Source organism: Panthera leo, chromosome A1, assembly GCF_018350215.1.
Source record: "Panthera leo isolate Ple1 chromosome A1, P.leo_Ple1_pat1.1, whole genome shotgun sequence".
Classification (NCBI taxonomy): Eukaryota; Metazoa; Chordata; class Mammalia; order Carnivora; family Felidae; genus Panthera; species Panthera leo.
Genome location: NC_056679.1, coordinates 4,260,836 through 4,280,198, shown reverse-complemented (window position 1 = coordinate 4,280,198; position 19,363 = coordinate 4,260,836). Strand labels below are relative to the sequence as shown.

Sequence of the window (19,363 nt, the reverse complement as noted above, 5' to 3'; positions counted from 1 at the left end):
TGTCTAACACAACTCACGATGAGGGTGACATCCCATTGCCGTTGCCGTAGTCTGTTGGTTAGAAGCAAGGCACACGTCCTGCCCACACTCAAGGGGAGGAGGTTTCCCTAAGGCATGAACGGGAACATAGGGACTACCTGGGGGTGTGTCAAGCACGATAGCTGTGTTTCATTTAAAATCACCTCGTATAGCTGAAATACCTAACAAGTAAAAAAAATAAAAAATAAAAAAAATAAAAATAAAGTCACCTCGTATCGGGGCTCCTGGGTGGCTCAGTCAGTTAAGCGTCTGACTTCAGCTCAGGTCATGATCTCACGGTTCGTGGGTCTGAGCCCGCGTCGGGCTCCGTGCTGATACCTTAGAGCCTGGAGCCTGCTTCGGATCCCGTGTCTCCCTGTTTTTCTGCCCCCTCCCTGCTCGCGCTCTGTCTCTCTCTCTAAGATAAAGAAAGACTAAAAAAAATTTAAATTCCTTTGTATCTCAAATGGAGAATTCTAGTTTGTTTGGCACTATCGTTTCTCAGGTTCTGGTAAAGTGTCCATGGGGAGTTTTTATCAAACTAGAAAAACTAGTCTACATTGATTCATGGAAAATGTATACGTATGCATATGTTAAGAGAGAATATAAACATGAGAAGGCAGATGGGAAAATATGTCCTTCTGCTTTCCGTGGTGGCCAAATAAACACTTTGGGATGGCACAGATTTGATACCCTAAGAGCTCCTCCACAAACCAGCAAGATTGTGCCTCATGTGAAAAGTCAGAATGGTCTGTCCGTGAAGACAAAACACTACACAGAGTCCAGACCTGGAGATCTGGTGTCGAAATTAGCCTCAAAAATCGTATGTCATTTTTCAGATAATAGTAAAAAAAAATGTAGTTAAAAAAACCTACTATTAATAGTCAGCATGAGATCCAACATTTGCTTTTAGCTCTGTGATATCCTCGTTTGTGATATAAATGTTGTTCCTCGCCTCCTCCTTGCAATCAAAGGCTAATTTTTCAGGAACATTGAGCATCATCCTAAACGAAGCCTTTAGTATCTGTCCACCTGTCCATCTGTTCATCCAGCCAGCCAGCAGACAGCTGTTGATTTCCTTTCATGGTCCCCATGCCGTGCTGAGCCCAGACGTAGACACAGCACTGTGGTCTTTGCTCTGAAGGAAATCTTGGTTCGTACGGCACACACCAAGGAGGCGATGGGTGTCGCTCCTGTGCTCATGCAACTTCGAATGCCACCGATAAAGATTGTTTTAAAATAAATTTTAGCTAAATACGTTTATACACATATAGCTAGAAATGAAGAAATGGTGTGCTGAGAGTATAAGAGAAATGAGGGGTGCCGGTGGGAGGGGGGGCTCAGTTGGGTAAGCGTCCTACTTCCAGTCAGGTCATGATCTCGAGGTTTGTGAGTTCGAGCCCCACGTCGGCTCCGTGCTGACAGCTCGGAGCCTGGAGCCTGCTTCGGATTCTGTGTCTCCCTCGCGCTCTGCCCCTCCCCCGCTCACACTCCCTCTCTCAAAAATAAATATTAAAAAAAAATTTTTTTTTAAGAGGTGATTAGTTCAGTCATTGAACATTTAACGTGTAGTTGATGAGTGCTTACTCTGCACTAGCCCCTCTTCTGGGTTCAAAACTGAGGTAGATCGTAGGTCACCAGATGCTTTGTTGTTTCTGTTCGTGGCCTTCCGGTCCGGTCTCTAACTCGGACGGAGGAAAGTCGCGCTGTTAGGAAGGAGCGACAGCGAATGAGAAGCCTCAGAGGGCCCCGCTTCCCTGAGTTCTAAAGCGAGTGACGGTTTCCACAGAGTTCCTGGAACACTCACTCTTCACCTGCTCCACGTTCCTGTCTTTTCTGTGGGCTCCCTGGGCGTGTCTGACCAAGAGGTTTGTCATAACCAAGCCGTGGGACAGGGGCAGGGTTAGAAGAAGGTCTGCACAGAATAAAAGAGAAGCAGCGAAGGGGTTGGTGCCCTTGGTTTTCAAGACCAGATCCGCACATTACACTTCAAAGGAAGGGTAGAAACTTCTGTCCATCTGACCTTGTCCCTTAGGACATGAAACATTCGACTTCAAAGGGAGAGTCATATCGTTAACTCCTGAGCTTAAAACGAAGTGCTGCCTCTTCCTTTTCCTGATGGATGAGTGAAATTATAATAAGGTCTTAATATGAGGTTGAATCAGCAGGAATTCAGCTATTTGTGGTCAAACAGCAGTGGAACCATAGGTCTTCGTCTACCATAGACGTGCAGGCCTCTGACGAAAGGTGGCAGGTGGGTGCAATTTATTTGGCGTGTGAAACGTTTGGGTATGAGAAGGGTGTAGTACCGGACTCAAGCCTGTAATTAAAGGACAAGACGCGACGAGGTGTGCGTTGTGCCAGAGCATCTGCATCCCGGCGGGCATGTTGCTGTTCAGCAGACACCATGACAGCTCAGGAAGCTGAGCATTGCACGCATCCCGACGTCTCTTTCTACACTTCCGAGAGGTCTGATTTTTATGACTCTGTTTATGTGAGGACTCAGTTATGAGCTGATAACGTGAACGAACTTAGAAATCCCTTGGCTCAAATCAAACGCCTTTATGGAAGTAGGCCTGCATTCAAGGCAAAACGAAAGCGTATCCAGCTGGAATCTAAACAAAATTAAACTTCGCTCTGCCTTACAAAGGCTACCGAACTAGTTACGGCAGATCACCGAGAAGAAGCTTCAGACGGGGCACCTTAAATTGTGTGCTTCTGACCTCGAGACTTCCACCTTGAGAAAGGCTTACAGAATCCATCGCATAAGAGCCAGATTAAAACAGCAGGCCGTACTCCGTTACGAAAGATACCATCGCCTCCCGGCGGCTTTATGTGAGAAAGATTACCAGTGGCCCATTAAGATGCCAGCATACCACAAAAATTGACATAGACCCTCCCCTTTTCTTAATAAGACAGAGTATCCAGAACTGTATGGGTTATAATTGAACTCTGAAAGACCTAACCCTTTGACTCAAACTTTAGTCACTCAAAGTTTATCGCAATGGATTTTGACCCATAGATGGTCCTTGACAATTTGCCTTCAATTTCCATACCCCTTGCACAGAAACGGGATGCGAAAGGTAGCCTGAGTTTTCCGTGTCCCCCACGTCCCCCTGAGGGTACCTGTTGACTGCACAGTGTGCAGTCACTTTCTCCCATCTGGGGCGAGGCCACAGTTGAGCCTTTGGGCCTCAGTCCAGCTGCCCTTCATGTTGTCATGGTGAAGTTAGGAAGGATCCAGGTCCGGTGACTGTAACAGACCCCAGACAGCATCCTCGTGAACGCACCCACCCGGTGCTGGCGGTGGCCACGTGGAGTCCGAAACCACACTCCCGGCTTGCAGCTCCCCCTCGCCGGAGGCTCACCTTCACAGATGGCCCGACGTGACAGACCTCAGGAGCAAGGGGCACATCTGTTTCCTTTAAGAACGTGACTCACAAGGTGCTCACTTTACTTCCAAGCATAGCCATTTTGAAAAATGGGGAGAGTGGATACGGAGGGTAGTTGTTTCTCTCTGCCATGATATCCTCACGTTCAAAATCAGTTGGAACGCCTCAGCGTACCTTCCTTTTTTTTTCCCCATTTGCCATTTTCCATCTATTTGTGCTCTTCCTTTTTTTAAGTGCTCCTAAAACATCGAAGCATAGCTGACAATGTCACGTTAGCACACCCTGTTTTGTAACAGCTCCTTTGCCCAATCCAGGCAAACTATTTGTCGGAAAGTGTCGGACACGCCCAGAGAATAACCAGCACTGGGACCTCATCATAAGCCCCTGTGGAGTAGATACGAGACTTAGACGATGTTCGAGAATTTGCCACACACTGTGATCAGGGAACCGTCTGTGTTCTCAATGTTTGTTCTTAATCAGGTAGAATTTGCTTATCTAGTTTATAGGTTTGTGGTAAGGATTACAGCTTATACTTTATTTTCCAGGGAATTAAAAGATTTGTTAATGACTGTCTTAGTTTAAAAAAAAATAAACCAGGCTTCTAGGCTTTACTGTGGTGATCATTTCACAATATATACAAATAGCAAATCATTATGTTGTGTACCTAAAACTTCTGTAGTATATCAGTTATGCCTTTGTTAAAAAATTACGAATGGGGGCGCCTGGGTGGCGCAGTCAGTTAAGCGTCCGACTTCAGCCAGGTCACGATCTCGCGGTCCGTGAGTTCGAGCCCCGCGTCGGGCTCTGGGCTGATGGCTCGGAGCCTGGAGCCTGCTTCCGATTCTGTGTCTCCCTCTCTCTCTGCCCCTCCCCCGTTCATGCTCTGTCTCTCTCTGTCCCAAAAATAAATAAACGTTGAAAAAATAAATAAATAAATAAATAAATAAATAAATAAATAAATAAATAAAAGAAAAAAAATTACGAATGAAAGTATAACATATCCATCTGTCAGTCACGAATAAGGCTTAGTTTTTTGGTTACATCTTTAAAAAATACGTGGGCTGCAGTTTTTTTTTTTTCCTCAAAAAGTTTTAATGTTCAACTAAAGCATACATTAGAAGACAGTGGATGTCATGTTTAAGTCATACATCTGTCTTTTGAGGACAGTTTTTAGAATTCTAGCTTTTGTCGTCGTGATGTCACCGTGAGTATGGCCTGGTAAGTTTATGCGTTGGCATTGGATACCCTTCCTACTACTGACCAGTCAGGAGGTAGGTGTTTTAGCCTTTAGGTCTCAAGAAAGAACGGTATTGGCAGGAAGAGAATTTTCCAGTGGGAGAGCCCTCTTCCATGAAAACTCACATGGCCTTTCTTATAAGAGCTACACGATTGTCCTCAAAAAGCACGGAGGCACTCAGAGCCAGACCCATGGTTCCCTCTGGCGTGGACGACCAGGCATCCGCAGGCCACGACGGGTGTGAAAGCCCAGCCCCCTCCGCGATCCTCACTTCTCCCGCTGAGCTCGGGCTGCCCGCTTTCCATGTCTGTCACAGAGCTGAGCCCCAGCAGTGACGAACTTGTACAAAACGCTTCAGCGTGTCAGGTTTGCTTTCCTCAAGGCTCCTCCCCTCGGCTTGCAGACGACCGCCTTCTGGCCGTGTCCTCACATGTCTTTCCTCTGAGCCCACCCTGGTGTCTCTCCTTCTTAGAAGGACTCTAGTCCCCCTGCATTAGCCCCATTTTACCTTAGCCACCCTTTTAAAAGAAAGGCTCTATCTCCAAATACAGTCACATTCTGCGGCATCGGGGTGGGGGCTTCGACATACGAATTTTGGGGCGGGGGGGGGGCGCCCTTCAGTCCGTAACAGTGTATAAAATGTGGAAAAATGTTAATATGGTGAGCGACGTGGCCCTCGAGGGTTAAATTTAAATCCAGACATTTGCGGATTTCCTCCTGTGCTCTCATTGTGTTCTGGTGCGTGATACCTGGAGATACAAAGATGTAATTATTTCCTTTGCTGTTTCCGTGTTGGCAGGCCTGGCAGCTTCGATTCAGCCACCTCGTGGGCTACGGTGCCAAGTATTACTCTTACCTCATGTCCAGGGCGGTAGCTTCCATGGTCTGGAAGGAGTGTTTTCGACGAGACCCTTTTAACAGGTAACGAGGGGGAGGAATTCTTCTCCGACACCAGTAATCTGCCACCCCGCTGCGTCTGAAGCCAGGCCGGGAACCTCAGCCGCTTGCCCCGTAGTGCAGGCCACTGCCAGGCCCTTCCGACCGGCTGCCCGAGACGGGGCCGGGCCCCGAGCCTCCGCCTCGCCCCGCAGCACTCACGGCTGTCACACACCGGTGATGGTGTGGCACCCTCCTGTCACGCCCGCAGGGACCTCTGCGTGAGGGCTCTTTGTGCCTCCTAAGTGGGCCTAGACTGCTGTGTTCCCGTGCGTCCCCTGTGGGTTTGCGTGGCTGTTCCAGCCTGTCTTGTTGTCTGTTCCCCACTGCTCTGTGCTTCCTGTTACTTGAGACGGCCTTCCTTATTTTCAGCACAAGCTTCCAAGGAGTCAGTCACACGGGACACCTGATTTCCTCTTTGTTGCCCAACGAAGGGCTCGCTACTCTCAGTCATTTGGGAGCAGCACCATTGGAAGCGTTGATTCTCGATGCCAGGGTCCACTTTGCTCCGGAAGGTTCCCCCTTTGCCCGACTTTGGAACGCTTTCTTCCCGTGGAAGACGGTGGCAGTCTGAAGAAGGGGACCCGCTCCCCTGACGGCTCCTCCACAGCTCCCCTTCGTGGGGGCCGCTGACCACCACTTAGTATCGGTAGCTGCAGAACCCCTGCCCCACATCGCTTCCCGCGGCCTGCCTCCTGGGCGCCCTCTCGAGTAGCCTTGCTCAGCATTTCCACCATCGGGATGGGCAGTGGTTCCGACGGGAGAATCCGCAGCTGACTCAGCGGAAGGCTCACGAACATGACTGTGGGCTGAGTCTCGGGCCTCAGGCTAGCCGGTGACCGTGGGAGCCTGTAGTGATTCAGTGAGGGAATCCGGGTAGGTGGATTTCAGGTAGGGACATACGGTGCCCAACCCCTTCCCCGCCGTGGAGACAGGCCATGCGAGGTGGCGGCGGGCTGGAAGAGGACGGAGAGCGGGGTCTGGGCTGGGCAGCCCCGCATCCCCAGGATCAGAAGCACAGGAGTATCCTGTCGTGCCCCCAGTGGGCCTCCACAGGATGCTTCTCGACCGCAACCTTGGGGAAGTTGAGTTCTGGTCTCAGAGTCCTTGGAAGGTGCTTCCTTGAAAGCAAACCACTAATGATGATCTGGTCTCATACTCGTTTAAAACATCTTGTCTCCTCACCACACAGACGCGTCTCCAAATACCTGTCAGGCAGCCGTGGATGATGACTGGTGTCTTCACCGCTTTCATGTGGTTGAAGATGAATGGCACCTTGGGTTTTCGGAGTGCCCTAAAATTTCCGTACGGCGCGTTAGCTTGCATTCACGGTTGTCCTGGCAGAGCACGTACTTCTTACGAGAGGACACTGAGGCTCGGAGAGGGCAAGTGGTTTGTCCGAGGCCTCACAGTTCAGACTGGAGTGAGCTGATAAAACAGGTCTGCTGATTCCTAGCCCCCTCCCCCTCCCCGTCTCCTGCCCAACTCCAGCTTTTCATGCAGCTCGATGCAGGTTGGGATTTTCTTAGCATCTAATAATCACATTCAGTTCCAAAGTCTTTGGAACTTGAGTCTGATGTCATAGAATGTTGAAATGTTTTGCAGCTTCGTAGCCACATGTTCTTTTGTCTCCTGCCCTTTGCATGCTGCAGACATTCGGTCTGCTTTTCGGATTTTGTTATTTTCAAAAGACCGAAAGCCAAAATTGACTATAATAAATCATTTCGGGGAATTACGATTCTTCACTGGAGATTTCTATAAACAGGCAAAATATTACCTTGTTTAAAGGAACTGCACTTTACTAGAAGACCACATACTATTAAGTACATATATTTCTTGCATTTATATCTTGTTTATGTGTGCATTCTTGCCTAGACATGTAGTTTGCCACACTTTTATAGACATGTAAAAGTAAGCTAGTAAAAATACTCATAGGGCTAGAAAATTTCTTACCTATGTCAAAAGATCCTTTTTGATCCCACTCCTGAAAAAATCACCAGACTGGATGCCTCACCAGAAAGCCAGGGGCCAGGAGGAGGTACACCCCTCCCCCAGGCCAGAGGTCAGGCAGGGCCTCTCAGCCACCCTGTCCCCTCCCTGGGTGGGCCCAGCCTTCTGTCCATGTTTCCTAATTCAGGACATGCTTTGCCTTAGCACCCACTTCGTGTTTGACATCAACCTATGTTGGATACTGTGACACTATCAGAAATTCTGATTAGAAACCACGTTTGCAAAATTGCCCGTATGCAAAGATGCTCCAGAAATAGTGCAATGAAAACATCATGATTTATGTAACTTATGTCATCATGGGTGTCAGTCATCTGGCATTAAAGGAATTGCTTTTTCCATAATACACAAAAGTAGCTCTAAAGAGCCTTGTGTCCGGGTGCCATTAAGTTGGAGAATTTCTATCTATAAAAGTTCTCCAAAATCTGCCTGCACGTATCATCACAGACGGTGTTCCCTGCAGAATCCAGCAGACAAAGAGCATCGGAAGATACAGACGGGCCGTTCCGAACTTTGCCCTTTCCACCTGTATACTCAAGAGTCAGTTTCCTGTTCCATTAGCTGTTACCCTAAGCCAAGGTCTCCGGGTGTAATTAACCCTCTCCTGCCAGCGTTTTCTGCTTCGCTTTTATTTCACAGTCTTATTTTTTTCTCTCTTTGTTTCATCTCAGCATAAATAATTCCAAAACCTCACTCTAAGATAATCCCAAAGACGATGGAGAATAGGATAGCTTCCACTTAGTATATGATCCATAAACGAAATAATCCTTTCTTTGAAGAGAGATTGCTTGCTGTGAAACAAAGCTAAAAATACACTTCTTTTACAGTAAATATTTCACACCTAGTTTGACTTTATTAGAGTAATTCAAAAATTGGAAGTCGATGTTTAGAAGCAGGAAAATCGAGGGCTGAGCTATCTCATGGTGGCGGCTTTTCTGTCAGCGTGGCTCCACTTGGAGAAACTAAGACACGGGTGACCGGGGGCTGGGCGGGCTGCCCGTGTCAGTGCCTGTAACGGTCTCTTCTTCTCCCCCCACCAGGACGGCAGGGGAGCGCTATCGCAGGGAGATGCTGGCACACGGCGGGGGCAAGGAACCGATGCTCATGGTGCAAGGTAAAACAAAACGAGGATTGGTAACTCTGCTGTGCGACCTTCTTTCTTTCAAGGTTTTGTGGGTTGTATATATTTTAAATTATAATATAATTTAACGTTGCCATGCAACGTTCTATTGGTTTCAGGTGCACAGCACGGTGATCGGGCAGGTCTGTACATTACGCCAGGGTCACCAGCATATTGTCGCTGCCATGGGTCACTGAACACTGTTATTACAGTATTATTGACTGTACTCCCTATGCTGTACTTTCCATCTCTGTGACTTATTTATTTGATAACTGGCAGTTGGTACCTCAGTCCCCTTCATCGATTTCGCCCATCCCCTCACCACCCTCCCGTTTTATGGGTTAGGTTTTAATATTAGCTCTTGGAGTTATGTTTTTGCACCGTCTATAGTGAAAGCTGTTTCATATTTCCTCCATACATTTTTTTTTTTTTTTTTGCCTTTAGAGGTGATGTGTCAGCTGTGTCCTTTGTTCTGAGCATGTATCTAGTTCATTGTATCCCAAACTAATTAATTTTTAGTTACTGTGATGTATTTAGATGCCAGGATAAAATTTCAGGTTTTAACTTTTAAAATGTAGGAAATTTATAAATTTGTCATAAATTATCAAAAAAATTGGTTTTAATAGGTCCCAGTGTATTTCTTTAGCTTAAAGAAGTCCTGTAAGCTTTCTCTGAAAGCTTAGCCATGCCTTTGCTAGAAATTCCAAGGCATTTTTTTTACCCATTGAAAAATTAGAACCTAAGTAAATCTCTTTGAGGTACTACAGTGCTTGTTGTCTTATGTAATTTGGGAGGTTCGTTTTTTCATTTAAGTATTTGCACTGAAAATTTAATTGTAAATGGAAGTGACCATCATGGTTTTTCATAAAATGTTCTTACAAATATTTTAAGGAACATGCGAATGTTATTGGATCTCAATGTATTGACAATTTTACTTGCAGCTGATCTCCCTAACTAGCTGATAAAAATTGCTTTTAGGAAATACCATCCAGTATTGGAGAAATATGGTCGCAGTGGGTCTGACGTCAAGGTTTCCTTGCCTAGATCTGTTCGGTCTAACACCTGTTGCGGGTGTTCGCGGAGCCCCAGGTCCTTCCCTTTAGCCGTGTGTTCAGCGGGTACTTGCTGAGCGCTCACTCTGCCCGGGGCACTGCTGTGGTTGTGTGTTGTGTTGCCCTGTGCGGAGGGCAGGAGCGGAAGAGGCGAAGACGACCATCGGGTCCTTGTGCGGCTCGCGCTCCTTCAGCTCTGCCGGGAGGGGGCGCTCTCGTGGGCACAGTCCGCCCAATGCCGCCGCGTGTTGAGAAAACAAATCTGCCCGCCTGCAAAGCCTGCAGTTTCATGGGGCCCCGCCGAACCAGAGATGACAAAAGTAAGCCACAGCCACGCCTTGCTCTTCCATCAGTGCACTGCCCTCGGAGCCGTCCTGCGGTGCAGAGGGCACGCTGATGGCGCCTCAGTTCCCACTTGAGCCTTACTGGCCCTTAGTGAACTGTGCCACATCCAGGGAATGGTTTAAAATGGTTTGCATGCGTTGGTTGATGCAATCTTCTAGCAACCCTAGGACGTGGGAATGATCGTTATTCCCATTTGACCGAGGCTGAAACAGGTCAGTCCTTGGTCCATGTTAGAGGCAGTGAGTAGAACAGTCAGGATTTGAACCTGTGACTTCTGGCTGCAGAGACCGAGGCCGTCGGCAGTCTGCGCTGTTTCACGTGTTTGCGGAACACGACACTGGGGTGAGGGTCTCCTACGGACCCACGTGAAAGGCAGATTACTTGGCTCATGATAGCCACCAAGAGGTTAAATTGTGTGCTTGTAGCCGGTAGCTTGTGGTCCTGCACGAAAAGCCCACTGTGCTCCAAGAAGATATGCTGCAGGATGGCTTTCTCCCGTGGATGTTCTGTTCTGTATACTCTCCCAGTAGCCGTGCTCAGCTTCTCCTTTTTGAGACCAAGGTCTAAATGGTGTCTGCACATAAATATTAGCTTCCATATGGTTCCATCCAAGGGGGAAAAAAAGTAAATCCTTTTCTGTGTTTGTCTTTTGGCTGGTGTGTTGGTCTACCCTGCCTCCAGGAATGTTGTAAGAAACCTCTCTAAAAATTCTGCTCTTTATATGAAACGTCATTGTGTTAAGAAACCTAATATTTTCCACACTGGAATTCGCACACTTGGGAGAGAAAAACAAGATTGTGGTTCAAACCAGGGATGAGAAAGTGTTCGGATTCCAGTTAACACCAACAATAGAATGGTTCTGCTTTTAAACCTCAATATTTTTCTTAATGTGGTTCTGTCTGATCTCATTAATTCACATGGTTTGTTACATGTCAAAGATGAATGGGGGACGTGCGGAGAAGTTACGCCTGTCGTCGCTTTATAGGGTTGGATTTGTAAGACAAGACCAGCAGTGGCTTCTCATTTTCTTGTATGCAGCCAGCCTGTACCCCAAAACAGAATGTCTTAGGGGATGGCTCATAGCCGAACACTAGGGTACCCCTAGGAGTAGCGATTGGTGAAATTGTTAAGAGTTGCGATATAAAAGCTTAAATGATCTGGGAGGCATTATTCCTGTTTGGAAGTGTAATTTTTACCAGGTGTTTATTAAATATGTTATTTAACTACTTACTAGGTCAACGTAAAGAGTTATATTAAGTAGCAAAAGATGAGAACACCTCCCTTCAAATTACGTTCCTCCCTGGCCAAATGACAACTTTGTTAACCTCCTTACTTTAAGACTTCTATGGCGGATGAACTTCAGGCTATTCTTCGAGTCAGAATACCTCTGCCTCGTACTGATGCTCTCCGAATGATACCTAGTCACAGAAATCAAATACGTCATGCTTTTGACCTTTGAATAATAAAAACCACACAGGTGAGCTGTGTTTAGAATGAGTCGTCATCGGCTCTGAATCCCTTGACCTTTTCTGGGCCCACTGACGGATGAGCCTCCTTGTGGCCAGAGCCCGGCCTGAAGGAAGTCCCAGAGAACACCGCATTCCTCTTTCTTGTCTCCCACTGGTCGCCCCCCCCATTCATCAGCTAAAGGGTGCTGCCACGCAGCCCTGTCCCGGTGCTGACTCTAGCCCGAGGGAGTGGCTGTCGCCCGATAGAGTCAGGGACTCTATCCCTGACTGAGGGAGCCCCGCGGGGAAATAAATCCCAAGTCGTGCAACCGTGGCAACAGCAGCCTTTGGTAGAGTCCGAGCCCATAGTTGTTTCCTCTCCACACTCCAAACACCATTTGAAAACAACTTGATGGTTAAATAGTAGTTAAAACGGCATGTCCCCCTCGGGGAAGAAAAGAGGTCACATGGTAACCACAGCCTACTGTAGTAGGATGTGCCCTTGCTGGCTCTGGCTTCCAGGAGAAAGTCACTTCCCCTCCCTCGGTATGTCCTTACCTGCCTTTAAACACATCCATGGCACATGCAAAGATACAGGTTATAAGCACAGCATTCGTTTACTTAACAACCCCCCCCCCTCCCGCCCCCCGCCACTCAACCGTTTGGCAACACCTGATGGAAACCAACTTTCTTAATTGCCAAGAATTCCGGGCTGAGCTTGAACTCTTTGTATTCAGTTGCCGGTGGTGAGTTTTTCTCCCCTTCTTGCCATACGCTACCCCCACCCGCCGGTGTTTTTTTGGTTTATGTTAAGTACCCCATTTCTGAGTAATAAGAGCACGTCAAGGTTTTGCCGGAAAGAAACGATGATAACGTGATATTTTCATTCATTTTCTTATTTTTCAAAGCCTAGACTAGAATGCTTCGAAGGGTGCCGTGGGTTCAGTGTCTGTCACAACCGTTGCAGAAAATGTACGGGTTGCTAGAACGCAAACATGCAGGAAGGCTTGTGAGTAGCAAGGGAGCGCCGTTTTGTACCCACTGGGCAGCACGATCGTGTCGTACCACACCAGACACGAGGGTGGAATGATTCGGCCCCGCGGGATAGAAGTTGCGTGATTTCAGCAGTCTGTGAATGACGGAGGGAGTCCTCACGCGTAGCTTCCTCTGCACGCCGTCTCTCTGTGTTTTATGTCCTCTACGAGCTTGGGTGAATGGCCCCTGTTAAGTTTTTAGGTTCAGATTTATCATTCCGATGATCAGGAAAAACAACAACAGCAGCAACTAACATTTGCAGAAACTGCTACGTGCCGATACCTTCCGCTGTGCTGCCCGATTTAGTCCCCAAAGCGTAGGTCAGATGGTCCCCATTTTTACAGATAATGAAACCGTCAAGAGTTCATTCTCTCTCTGTGCCGCCTCTCCTCCCGACTCCCGCGTCTTCCTCGGTTGACCTCTAAATTCTGACTTGAGATCGAGCTGGTCCTTAGAACATGGGAGATGTAAGTGGAGTGAGCCCTGAGGCCTGCACGATCCCCAGGAGTCTGCGGTTTGTTGTTTCTAACCTCACATCCTAACTGTTCCCCTTGACATCGGAGAGGCCTGCCTGCCATCCAGCCATCAGCAATAAGATTTCCCTTCATCTGTTTTTGTAGGAGCTCCTTTAGACTTTTGTGGTAAAGCTATCAACTTAGTTTATAATCATTCTGAGTCATGGTGGTTCCGAGAGAAAGGTCCCCACCGCAGCCCAGTGAGCTCGATGCCCAGTAAGTGTCGTGTTTCTGCCTCTGGTTAGAGCACTCCCTGTGCTCTACCCTTCAACCTTTGCACCAAGAATTTTGCGGGGGGAAGGAAAGGTTAAAGTCCAAGACTTTCGCATTCCAGGAGGCTGTTGGGAACACTCAACCACTTTACTTCTGTGCTTGTTGCCAGAGGAGAAACTCTTAGCTTCATTTTTATGTCTCTGTGGTCAAAAGCCATCATGCCAGTAGAGACACAAAGTATTAACCTGGCAGAGTTTTTAAAAGGACCAAACATCAGAGAAGACTGAAAGAATTACTAGGTAAATGAGTCTAGTCTCAGTGGCACTCCCTTCAGTTTGTTTTTCTGTGTTGCCAAACTGACTCCTGGAACCAAAGTCTAGGAGCCCACAGGGCCTCACTTGAAGCTGATGAAAATCATAATACCTTACGTTTCTGCCGAGCGTTATGGTTTTCCAGGCACATTCATTTTTGCCATAATTATCCTGTGTCATCTATTCTAACTTATTACATATCATTTTTGTCCAAGAAAAAAACCCAGAGAATTGTGGTCTCTATTCCAAAAGGTCATCCCTGTGCCCCGAGGAGATTCATGCAAACCATCTATGGTGATGACTCCTCTTTTCTTTAAAAACCATCTTGGTCCTAGTAGCTGTGCACACAGCCGGCTTTCAGATCTCGGTTTCACACCAACTCACAGCAAGGCTCCTTGGAGAGACGGTTGATTCCAGGGCTGAGTGTAAAGCACGAGCCAGAAGCTCCAGGAAATAAGAAAGTGCCCAGAAACACACCCAAGGAGGGGTGTGTATGTCAAAGGGAGGCGAACTGAAAAGAGGTCCCAGTGGCCAAAGTTGTGACAATTTGAGCAACCGAGTAAATAAGGCAGTTACTAGAACATGACAGAAAGTATAGAAGTTCTGCCTTTGAGTTCGCAGTGATGTAAATGATTGAATAAATAAACGGGGAGAATAAACAAACCTCCCGTGCAGAAGCATTTCAACAATGTATACAGATAGATGCTCCGCTCTCCAGGAAACGGATCGTAAGTTACGTGTGAATGTGCAGGGTGGTTTCCTTCCAAGGGAATGCAGTATGGAAAGGGGAGGGAGAAATTACAGGAACTTTCTAGAGGAGAAGCTGAGAAACACTCCCCCGGTCGGGTGTTCCAGGTCAGCATCGACAGCGAAGCCATGTTGATAGGATGTGCCCTTGGTATGATGTTCGAGAAAGGCTCTTCACCTCTGTGGGCTTCCTTCCCAAACCCGTCACCCAAACTGAGGGACAGAGTACAAAATACCCAAACGGCCCACCTCAAAAGTGTCAAGGTCAGGGAATTGAAGAGACTTTCAAGGTGTGCAGGGGAAGCTAAGCAGGGGTGACGGGCTACGTGCGGTGTGGCGTTCTGGATGGGACCTTGGGGCAGAACAAGGACATTAGGTAGAAACGAAGGGAATGTGAGTAAATGCCGACTTTAGTTAACAGCCGTGAAGGAATATCGGTTCACTAGTTGTGACGCCCGTGCCCAACCAAGGGAAGACGGTAACAGTGGAGGAGACGCACCGACCGACTGGGACAGGTGTGTGGGAACTCTCTATCTTCACAATTCTTCAGTAAATGTAAAACTATCCTAAAATTGCCAGTACACGAACAAGCCTCTTTGGTAAGCTTTCTGGTAATGACGCTGCTGCTCGCGGTGTCCCCTCCCTGCTCCCCAACTCCATTTGCCGTATTTTTCTGCTCTCCTGCCACTGTCACCTTGGGGGGAGGTGCGGGGGGAGCCCATGGGGACCATTGGAGGAGGGGCTGCTTGGCACAGCGTGCGGTCAGGGGAAATGGGCATCACGCGGGCATTGTAGATGCTGTGAAGGACTTCTGGCATTTACTCTGAGGACCAGAGAAAGCACCGACAGTGTTTGCAAGGCAGGTAGTGACCAGATCAGGTTTCCGGTTTCCGGTATCCGTCGCCTGCTGACGAGGGGCCGCCTGGTTCGAAGAGGCCCCTTGTTGGCAGTAATCCTGGTGAGAGTCGAGGGCGACCAGCCTGGGAGAGTAGGCAGTCGGGATGAGAAGAGGTTTTCTGATTTAAGACCATTTATGAAGTAAGAGCCGCTGGCCGTGGAATCGATTCTGTGTGGAAGTGAGGAAGTGGGCGGGATGCCAGAGATGATTCCCAAGTTCCCAACTTTGGCCGCAGGAGAGGTGGCCGTGCCCTTGAGAGCCCAGGGGACCCGCTGATGAGAGCGGTCGAGCCGTGGCTGACTGCAGTGTAAGGCATCGGGAAGCCTACGGGATGGCGCCTGGGGGGCCCAGTCAGTTAAGCGTCCGGCTCTTGGAATCAATCGGCTCTGGTCGTGACCTCGCGGTTTCGTGGGTTCGAGCCCCACGTCGGGCTCTGCGCTGACAGCCAGAGCCTGCTTGGGATTCTGCCTCTCTCCCTCTCTCCCCGCCCCTATCCCACTTGCGCTGTCTCTCTGTCTCTCCCAAAACACATCCATAAACTTTAAAGAAAGGTAACGAGAGAAACACGGGCCCGACAAGCAGCCCCGCTGCCCTGGAGCAGCTCAGCGCACGTGTGGAATTCGGCGCTAGAAGCTCCCAAGTCCAGGGGATTCAATTCCAGGATTACCGCAGGGACCCGGTGTCCAGACGCCCCTCTTGCTTAGCAGGAGGCTTTCCCGTTGGCTGTTTGTGCGAAACGAGCATGACGGCCGCCGGGAGCAGTAAGCGCTGTCCGTCGGCCGAAGTAGAGCTGACACGCAAAAGCCAGGAGGCTACAGAGGCCGTCACTGTTTGACGCTCGCTTGACTGCTTTCCCCTGTTGTCCAAACGCATCCCCGCTGACTTCGAGAGGGGAGGCATTTTGCATCGTTTTGTGGAACTAAAAACCAGTTGTGGTTCCTACTTGCAGTTCTGATCGTGCCGTCTGGTGAATCCCTGAACGTCGCCGTGCCTGGCACAAAGCTGGCAGGCCGAACGCTGTGGGAGAATGAACGGATGTACGGGCACTCTGGATGCTTACTCCTGACTTGTTGTCGCCGTCGTCGTTGTTGTAAATATGCCTCTTTGCTTTCTGTGTTTCTCATTAAGTGGGATTTTCAAGGGAGAGATTCACACGTGCCAGGTGCTGCCTGACTTAGCTGACGTCTGTGTCCCCTGGGCGTGTAGGGGCTCAGGGTGAAGAAATGCCAGGACGTGCTCGCAAGACGTGCGCTGTGGCCGACGAGTGCCCACCCCAGAGTGTGTTTTCCATTTGTGGCTTGTAAGGAAAGCCCTCAGATATATGAAATATTGAAAGGTAAGACGATTTAAAACGACCGGCATGCCAGGTAAACCAGATGAATTTGCATGGGTTGCTCAGATGTTTAAAAATACAGATCTTTATTTCCCTGTTGCTGTCAGGAAGGCCTTCCCTGTCTCTCGGTACCTCCTTTCTGTGCTTTGTTGTGTCTTTTTTTTTTTTTCCCCCATAGCACGTATTTACTCCCTGACATAACGTGTAATGTATTATTTCATTTCTCAGTTTGTCGTCTGTGCTCTCGCATCAACTCTAAGCCCCGTCAGAGGAGAGGGACTGATGTTTGCACCTGCCATGTCTCCAGTGCCTGCAACAGGCACTCGGGAAGGATACGTTAAATGAGCAAATACATAAATTTTGAAATATGCTGAAAAGGTGAACTATTTCTTGTGCCATAAAAAAGTGGGGACTGTTAGAAAGGGGACAGGGTTTTATTCGCCTTGTCTGCGAAGTTTTATATCACAGAGATATTTCTAAGGGTTTTATGGGCCCAAATATTTTTGCGAAAGCTCTTTTCTAACATAAAAGAGAAAGACGGGCAGTGAAAGTTTCATCCCCTGCTTGCTCAGCGTCTCCCTCTCTGATTTCGTGTCACCGTGTCTGCCCAGCTGTCCGGATATCAGGTTTGCTTTGTCAGTCCTGCCACTCTTTCTAGCTTCCACCTGCCCCACCGGCCGTACCCACACCGGGACCCTAGCTTCACTGGCCTCAATCCTTTTTTGATCAAAGAGCCTTCGTCGGGAGGGAGAAGGGAGCCACGGCTCCTAAGAGACCTCCATCCATTTGGCTACTCGTCATATCTGTGTTCTTCGTAGAGCTTTTCCGCTATGCACTACGTATATTTATTATATCACATAACCGGTGTTCTACAAGGTTAGAAGAAAATAGATCCTACCTTGTGCTTTATAATTCCCATAATGCACGACCACGTCAGTCTGGTGAATTAGTAGTGATTTAAGAAACAGGCATTAAAGTGGAATGTGTTTCCACTACCGTGGGAGGTCAGAGATAAATTCCGCAACTTGATTTACGGCAGAAAGTAGTGGGCTTTGTTATACGAGGTGAGTCAACTCTTGGGGCTTCATTAAAGTAGGGCCAACTCGAAGTAAAACTCTCCCTGGGAACAGGGGGTCCCAGAGGCCTTGGCCTTCACCACCACCTCCCTCCGACGTCTCTCCCTCCTGACAGCCACCTTGTGTGTGTTGGCACCCAGGCCCCTTTGCTTTTAGCCACACGACCCCCGTAGCCTAAGACTGAGGAGCTGTCCCAGTACAGTCTTTCGTGAAAATGTATTATTTTAATATCCTTAGGGTAGTGACCAGTAAGCAATCGGACAGAATGAAAGAAAGTGTTGTTCGTTGTTGATGATGTTACTTCACTCAAGCTCAGTGAATATTTACTGAATATTGCTAAGCAGGCACTTGAGGGACACAGAAATAAACCAGTAAGCTAACTGCAGACCCGGGAGCGTCCTGTCAGATTTACAGGAAGGCGCCCTCTGGGAGGTGGAGTTGTAGACAGGCGCCCACGCTGGGGCTGTGCAGCCTGCACTGGGACACAAGGCTGGGGGCCTGCAGGGTTCCTGGGCTTCCGCCGCTCCCGCCCCCCACCCTCCCGGTTAGGGCCGGGCACCGACCGGCCCGCCAGGTGAGGTGGCCCGGGAGGGGATATGCTGAAGGTGTGAACACAAGTAGGTGTGGCACGATGCCGACCCTCAGCTCTCTCCACACCTGTCGTGTTAATGGGAAGCACGTCTGGGGATCCGCAGCCTGATTTCACCAGATGCTCTCATGCAAAATATACTGAGTCTATTCCTGGAGCATTTTATAACGATCAGAGGCACCCACCCTTGGAATAGCCACTCGGATGCTCTTTGCGTGTAAAAATACAAGGTCAGCGTTCCAGTGAAACAGTTAAACAAAAGAGGAGATATGTAGGTGTTGTAGATGGAATGCCTTCACGGAAAGAGTGGGTTTTTTTTTCTTTTTTTTTACTTTCTAAATAAATTGACTTTGGAGCACCAGGAATAAGTCATTCCTGTGGGTTACAGTGTTTTGTTAACGTATCAGGCAGATAACTGCATACTATCATACTAGAAACTGATGAGCATTTTGTATAACTTTTACAGTGTAGGGTAATAGAAACCACATGACATATTGATCTCTTTACACCGATAAAAAGAAGTCAGCCTTTACCAGGAAATGACAGATCTTTTCTTCTGCAAAACTTAACCCAGAAGCATCTCCTATCCTTGGATTTTCCCCCCCTATTTTATTGTCAGTGTTCCAATGACTGAATTCAGCAACATAATTTTTTGCTAGCAAAGAGGATGAAAAGCCTCTGGGGAGGTAACTTTTAAATAGAATTTTAACTTTTTTCAGGATGTTAACTTTTAACCTATCAGTGTATACTTTGTGTGTGTGTGCGTGTGTGCATACATACACATACATACAGTAAAACCTTGGTTGGCGAGCATAATTCATTCCAGAAACATGTTTGTAATCCAAAGCACTTGTATATCAAAGTGAATTTGTCCATAAAAAATAATGGAAAGTCAGATGATCCGTTCCACAACCCAGAGATACTCATGTTGATTACAATATTGTAATGATTAGAATGCAGTAATATAATACAAGATGATTACAATACTGTAATATAATACAAAATAATAAAGAAAATACAAAATGTAAAGAAAAATAAGTTAACCCGCACTTACGTTTGAAAACCTTCATGGTTGGTACGAGGGAGACAAG

The 19,363-nt window shown here is 47.9% G+C and overlaps 1 protein-coding gene across 4 annotated transcripts in view; it reads left to right on the top strand.

Moving 5' to 3' along the window:
• Positions 1–19,363, top strand: part of LOC122215613 (mitochondrial intermediate peptidase) — a 163,413-nt gene that overhangs the window by 128,843 nt on the left and 15,207 nt on the right. For 2 of the 4 annotated variants that reach the window (XR_006200489.1, XM_042931156.1), the window contains exons 17-18: positions 5,447–5,568; positions 8,631–8,704. The exons of 1 other annotated variant lie outside the window; for it this stretch is intronic. Coding sequence is in view for 1 of the 3 variants with exons in the window: in XM_042931156.1 (XP_042787090.1) it covers positions 5,447–5,568; positions 8,631–8,704 (196 nt within the window). In the remaining 2 variants the exon portion in view is untranslated. Of the gene's footprint in view, positions 1–5,446; positions 5,569–8,630; positions 8,705–19,363 lie in introns of those variants that run through there. One more of the 4 variants, XR_006200493.1, reaches the window with a different exon arrangement.